The sequence below is a fragment of the Tupaia chinensis genome, unplaced genomic scaffold (genome assembly GCF_000334495.1).
Source record: "Tupaia chinensis unplaced genomic scaffold, TupChi_1.0 Scaffold000646_1, whole genome shotgun sequence".
NCBI lineage: Eukaryota > Metazoa > Chordata > Mammalia > Scandentia > Tupaiidae > Tupaia > Tupaia belangeri.
The window spans coordinates 3,118,943-3,125,941 of record NW_006160167.1 but is presented as its reverse complement, the minus strand read 5'-3'; the positions used below and the strand labels follow the sequence as shown (position 1 = coordinate 3,125,941).

At 48.0% G+C, this 6,999-nt stretch overlaps 1 protein-coding gene across 2 annotated transcripts in view; it reads left to right on the top strand.

Moving 5' to 3' along the window:
- The window catches only part of MATN2 (matrilin 2), a 168,181-nt gene that overhangs the window by 137,490 nt on the left and 23,692 nt on the right, over positions 1-6,999 (top strand). For both annotated transcript variants that reach the window (XM_006159724.3, XM_006159723.3), the window contains exons 7-9: positions 569-691; positions 4,334-4,456; positions 4,707-4,829. In XM_006159724.3, the coding sequence (XP_006159786.1) occupies positions 569-691; positions 4,334-4,456; positions 4,707-4,829 (369 nt within the window). The remainder of the gene's footprint in view (positions 1-568; positions 692-4,333; positions 4,457-4,706; positions 4,830-6,999) is intronic.

The window sequence follows — 6,999 nt, the reverse complement described above, 5'->3', positions numbered from 1 at the left end:
CAAGGACCTGGCTCTGCAATGTCTTCCTGAAGACATAGCCCTCATCACTCCAGCATCACTCCCACCTTCAGGCACCTGGTTGCAGCCTTCATTGCTGTATCCTGTGGCTTGCAAAGCCCTTTACCTCCCAGCCTCATTTCTTTACCTTCAACCATGCTCAGCCTTTCAGAGCTCACCAAGGGTGCTCCCTTAACCTCATCCCCAGGACTCCGTGTTTGCTGTTCCCAGGTCTTCATCAGTTCCCTTATCTATCTAATTCTTCTTCTCCCTTCAGGCCTCCAGTTGACCGTAACTCTGTGCCCCATGCTGTCTTATGAGTTCTTTTCCTTGCCTGCCCCCTCACCAGAGTGCGAACTCCGTGAAGAGCCTTGTCTTCCTCATGATCTCACTCCCTACACCTAGCTCAGGTTGGCAAATGAATGAGTGAATGATCAGTTCCTGGTTCACCTCAGGAACACCCACCAGCGCTGTCCATGGGGACTCCTGGGTAATCTGAGGGCCCTTGCAGCCCTCACAGCCCTTGGACGAGCTCAGACTCCGAAGGAGACTTTGTGTTTTCTTCCTGCAGGGATCAACTACTGTGCCCTGAACAGACCAGGCTGTGAGCACGAATGCGTCAACACAGAGGAGGGCTACTACTGCCGCTGTCGCCGGGGCTACACTCTGGACCCCAACGGCAAGACCTGCAGCCGTGAGTGTGCCGGGGTGGGCTGCTCACAGTCAGTCATACCTGGGTCTCCCTAGTTTCCTGTGGATCTGATGGTCCAATAGTCATAACCTTCCTTGCCTTGGTTTCATCATCCATGAAATGGGGCTAGCAATAGTACCCACCTCATGGGCTGGATTGTGAGCATTGAGATTACCCATGTGCATTGAGTCATGGGAAACATCATGACGTGCTTTTCTATGCAAAAATGCATCAAGACTTTTTCAATGACCCAGTGCCATATAAAACACTTAGAACAGTGCTGCTAGGCACAAGTGCTCAGCAGACATTACCTAGTACAGGGGAACTTCACAGAGTTCATGGAAAAATAGAATTAAAGTATGAATTAATTTTGGTGCAAAACATTATCCATGCATAGTTTCTTCAATACACATTTTCCATGAACTTTTTAACGATCACCTCCTCTTATATTATTATTTGCTGTTGAGAATATTTACCAAGTCAGAAAGGCCTGAATTCAAATTCGAACTCTAGCGCATACTAGATGCATGACCTTGGGTAGGATATTCAACTCCTCTAAGCTTTGGTTTCACATCTGTTTAAAGAAGTGAACAAAGTAATAGCGTTGATCCCAAAGGGTGGTTATAGGGAGTAACCGGGACCATTTCAGCCTCTTAGCACTGTGCCTCGTGGGAGATAATATCCAATCAAGGGTCACAGTTCATATCATGGAGCCTGTGAGGATGACCCGGCAGGGACAAGACTCCCAGGACTAACCTCCAAAAGGAAAGAGCAGGCTGATCTGAGGGCAGAGCTGAGAAGTGGGCATTTGTGTCAGCCACACAGAGCGGTATTTGGTGATGTAAACACATGGGAACTTGCCGGCCATGCCAGCTGGACGGCTGCTCATGTTTACGAGGCACAGTCTTCACTGGCCCAGGCAGTGGGGAGGGAGAACACGGGTGCTGTGGTGGATCCTGTGGCCCCGGGCCACTGGGAGATGGCTTGGAGACACAGTCCATGTAGAAGGGGCCCTTTGTGTGACTTTGCACCCAGCAAGCCGCACATCTGCTCCAGCTTTGAGGACAGAGATGGATTCTGAGCAAGGACAGTGCAGCTGTTAAGCGTTGGGGTCCCCCCACTGCTAGGAGGGTACATTTCACAGATGCAGTGCGAGGTGCACAGCAGTCCTCAGGAAAACTCATTCCCCTTCAGTCTGCAGAGGAGACAAAGTGTCCCCATTAGGCGTCCAGGGTCTGATCTCAGAGGCTGGAGAACTTTTGAACTAGGACGTTAGTGCCAGGGTCAGTGCCCTGCTTCGTGTTCCCGCTCTGGATGTCTCTGAGCCCTTAGTGGAGCAATGAGGAGCCGCTGGTCTCTATTCCATAAGGAGATGCCCTGATGATGATGGATCTGTGCTAATCCTGCCTTTGACCAGGAGTGTGGGGGGCTGCCAGCTATTGGCCCGGCAGGTCTCCGGGGCAGGCTGGACCTGATCTAGCTGAGCCACCTCAGCCACCAGGGGCCATGGCCTTTCTGCCTCTATCTTCCAGTGTGACATGGGGAGCCTAGAAGTAGTTAGAGGATGACCGAAAAAGAATAGGATCCACCTTTCTCTTTGGGATCTGGTCAGCTCTATGAAAGTATAAGCGAAGCCTTTTTTGTCTAGTAGTTCCCAGAGATAGACATGGTCTTCTGCTCCCCTTGAGAGATCAAGGAGCCCCAGGCCCTAGTGATAGCAAATTCTTAGAGGGTAACTGAGAATGCTTAGTTGGAAAAGTGCTTGCACAACTATATTTATTGTAGCATTAGTCACGATTGCTAAGACATGGAACCAACCCAAATGTCCACAAACAGATAAATGGATTGAAAAAGTATGGCACATTCACTCCATGGAATACTACTCAGCCATAAGAAACAACAAGGCCCTGGTATTTGATAGAAAGTGGACAAATATGGAAGATTTGTTGCTGAGTGAAGCAAGTCAGGCTATGAAAGAGAGACATTGTATGTCTCCACTTAACATATACTGTCTCTCCACACTCTATGGTAGAGACTGAAAGACTAGAGGACATAAAAGCATTAAAAGTTGTTATGGACACTAAAGACAAAGTGGAAGGAGAGTGTGGGAGGGGAAGAGCTAAGGAAGGGAAATTTGGGGAAAAAATAGAGAGGTAAGACACTTGTGGGACACAGATATGGTTTATTATCTGTTGATGAGGATGTGTGTAGTATTCTCAACTGAGCTGGACTGAGGTGTATATCATGCTGGGTAAAGTCTCTTTACAATCTAAATGATGTATAGTGATCAAATAAATAAATAATAATAAAAACAACAACAAAAAAAAAAAAAAAAAAAAAGAAGAAGAAGGTCACCCTCCGTGCAGGCACTGCTGTCTGCCCCTGCCATGCACTAAATCGTTGTATCCTCACACTAGCCCCAGGAAGCATCCACATTTCTATCACTGTTCAGAGATGGAGGAACCAGGATGTGAACACAGGCATGTGGCTTCCAAGATCCTTCAAGTGTTTGCAATAGGTGCATCCTTCAATGGAATGTTCCAGAAGGCACTGGTCCCAGGCCCTGTGGGATTCAAGAAGTGCATTTGGCAGCCCTACACAAGGCCTCCAGTGTCTGTCCAGCCTCTGTGGGTGCATTTTCTTCATCAAGGAGATCTGGGAGGCAGTGTGTCGGACTGTCTATGGGTGCCATTCACTCAGCTGCGGTTTCCTAGTGCTCAGTGCTCACTGTCCAGGGGACCTGCTGTGCAGGAATGGACCACACTTACACAGGCTTTCATTTGTTTTCTGAATCTGGATGACCTGATTATGAGGGTTGGGGGGAAAAAAAAAAAAGGAAAGAAATATGTTTTCTTCTTCATTTTCAAATATAACAGAAATGGAAACTATACAGTGAATTCTTAACACTATGAAAGGACTTCAGAATGTTCATGGAATTAAAGTACACGTTTGTTTTGGATTTTTGAAACCCACCCATAGTTTTTTCATAATACACACTTCCCAGGAATTTTTTAGTATTAGTATGCATTTATTAAGTGGTTGCTGTATACCCGCCACTGCCCTGAAGGCTTTACGTGTACTGACTCCTCTACTTCTCATCACATTCCTATACGAAAGCAACCTTCATCATCTCCATTTCTCAAATCAGGAAACTACGGCACAGAGAGGTCGCATGACTATCCAGCACTAACAGCTAGAAAGTGGCAGAAGTGGGGTTTGGGCTCAAGCAGTTTGCCACCAGAACCCTCATTCGTCAGCCCTATTCTCTCTGCTGTGCCACTTGGGGCAAGCATCTTGCCCTTCCTGGACCTTGCTTTCCTTTATGTGCAATGGGAATTGTTCCTAGTCTCAGCCTTGCCCTGAGGTTGCAGATGTGCATGCCAAGGCCCTGGCACAGTTTGCTGCTGTCATTAATACCAGGGACAGCATTTGCCAGTCTGGGGAGTTGTATGCATTTCACTCTTCCAACAGAGAAGGGAAAACAAACAAGCAAGCAAGGCTGATTCTCCAGAGAGGCCAGTGGTGTGGGGTAGAACGGAAGCTTCCTTGTCAAGCCTCCGAGGAGGTTTTGTTTTTCAATCCCTGCTGCTGGTAGGCTGTGGCAACCTCTGTCGTTTTATGTTTTCACGTGTGTGACAAGCGCAGGGGTGGACCACTGTGCGCAGCAGGACCATGGCTGCGAGCAGCTGTGCTTGAACACAGAGGAGTCCTTCGTCTGCCAGTGCTCGGAAGGCTTCCTCATCAATGAGGACCTCAAGACCTGCTCCCGTGAGTCCCTCCCTCATGCTTCTCTTGCAACAGTAGTGAAATGAGTGTGATTCCTGCAGAGGATGGCAGGTCACGCATAGTTCCCTTCTCCTCGGCCCTTTTCTCTATCCCAGAGAGCTTGTGGGGATATCTGCTGGGGTCTGTGTGCCTTGGGCTGGGCGAGAGAAAAGCATGCTGGCTCCCATCGCTGTTGTCCAGAGACCTTGCTGACAGAGGCCCCGGGGACCTCCCCGGGTGTTGACTTTTGCAGGGGTAGATTACTGCCTCCTGAGTGAGCATGGCTGCGAATACACCTGTGTCAACACAGACAGATCCTTTGCCTGCCAGTGTCCGGAGGGCCACGTGCTCCGCAGTGATGGGAAGACCTGTGCAAGTGAGTGTTTGAGGTCCTGCAGCACGCCGGACCGTGGGTGTGGGTGCGCTGCGGCCACAGGTACATATGCCCGCGTGTCTCCTCTCAGGCTTCCTCAGAGAGGCCCTGGGAATATGTGATTGCATCCCTTAGCCATTGAGCCAGGGTGACTGCTTTTCCAAATCCTCCCTCCATCTGCCTCCCCCTAATGCCCTTAACTGGCTTTTTGCTGTTTCCACAGTCTGGGTCATTGTCATTCTAATGCTGGACAGAGCCCTAGTTCTTAGCTCAATGCTGTTCCCCCCCACCCCCCGGGCAGCCAGTGGTGCACATGGATAATAACAATGCCATGGACTGCTGGCTGCACTCTGGGCACTGTGCCAAGCCACATCAGGGACCGAGGAGGCAACCGCAGCCCAGGTTCACTAAAGAGCCCAAGGCTACCCGGTATTAGGTGAGAAGTGGTGAGTTCAGACTGCTCTGTGTGACTCCACAGTCAGCTCTCTGATAGGAGAGGCTTCTGAGATAACCAGGCCTTCCTCCCTGGTCTCGATCACCTGACAGCACGTGGTGCAGTTGGCAGTGATGCTTCCTGGGTACATAGCTCCTTGTGGCTGATCCCAACTCCTGCCCCCATTCATTAAAAAATGTTCCCAGATCTCCTTTACACAAGAATGTCCCTGTGTTTGCTGCTCTGCATTCTTGTTTCCAGAGGACTAAGAAAAAGAATAAAAAACTAGTCATTCACAGAAGGGATCCAAAATGGAGGAAAAGGATCGTAATTTACCTTCCCCATTCTGCTGGTCTTTTTAAAAAATTATTTATTTAGCCACTCATTTATTTATTTACTTATTTTTAAATAAGTAAATTAAATAAATAAATAAATAAATTTTAAAATTAAATAAATAAATAAATTTTTAAATAAATTGACCAGGGAGAGACACAGAGAGAGAGAGGAGAAGGTGAGAAAGCAAGCCACCAGGTCTGGGACTCAAACCATGGTCGGCCATGTGGGAGTGTCCAGCGCCTTAATCACCACACCACCTGTGGTCCCCTCTGCTGGTCTTTTTAGTTATGGGACCATGTAACAGTGGCCCTAATGTAATTTATCTATCTTCGTAACGTCTATTCACATGTGCAGATGAGCCGACTGCACAGCTGGGCGTGCTTCGCTGACTGCTGCCTGTGGGAAAGTATTTCCCCACTGGGGATAGATTCTTGAATCTTGGCAAGTGTGTTATCCATGCTGTGGCTTGCTGGTGGCTCCCAGCCCAGCAGCTTCCTGGACTGCTTCTACAGCCAGCTCAGGGAGGAACTGGGCACTGGGGGGTGCAGAAAGAGGGTGAGTGTTAAATCACATCTGTGTTTGACTCTATGCTGAAACCAGCTAGGAAAGATCTTGTTGGTTTGTTTTAGTTTTCCATCATCTTAGATTATTCATACTCCTCTTCTCCTTCTCCTCCTCCTGTTGTAATTTTGCTATAGAGTGTGTGTACTAACAAGAGAGAGAGAAAGTGAGAATACATTCCCCGAGGGGGGATGGCCACGCTAAAATCTCTTATCCTCCGTTTCTCTTTTGAGGATTTTTAGGCACTCAAGCACACATGCCTAGCGTGGTTTTTGTTTTGTTTTATTTTTAATTTTTTTAAGAATTCTTTTATTTAATTTCATTTGTTTATTTATTTATTTGGTATTTAAATTTGACCAGAGAGGAACAGAGTGAGAGAGAGTGAGAGAGACGGAAAGTGAGCAAGCAAGCCATCAGGTCCAGTACTTGAGCCATGGTCGGTCATGTGGGAGTCCAGCACCCTTAACCACCACACCACCTGCCGGCTCCCCCTAGCATGTTTTTTGAGCTGTCAGGTCTGGGACTCAAACTTTACAGTTGGCCATGTGAGATCCAGACAGCTTAACCACCATGCCACTAACTGGCTCCATACCCTTCCTTTATGCTCTTCACTGCTGTGATTATCAATAACTAACTATAAGATGGTTGCAGGACTTCTAAGAAATTCTCTTGAGCCCTCCCAAACAGATGTAGCCCTTCTTCTTTTGGCTTGAGTCCTCTGCCCAGGTTCACATCTGGGTGTTACCTTGCCACTTATACATGCTGTCCACATTCTCATTTCAAGTGTGACTGTAACCCTATGCAGTGACACATCTATGTGAGCAAATGCCCACAGTGCACTTC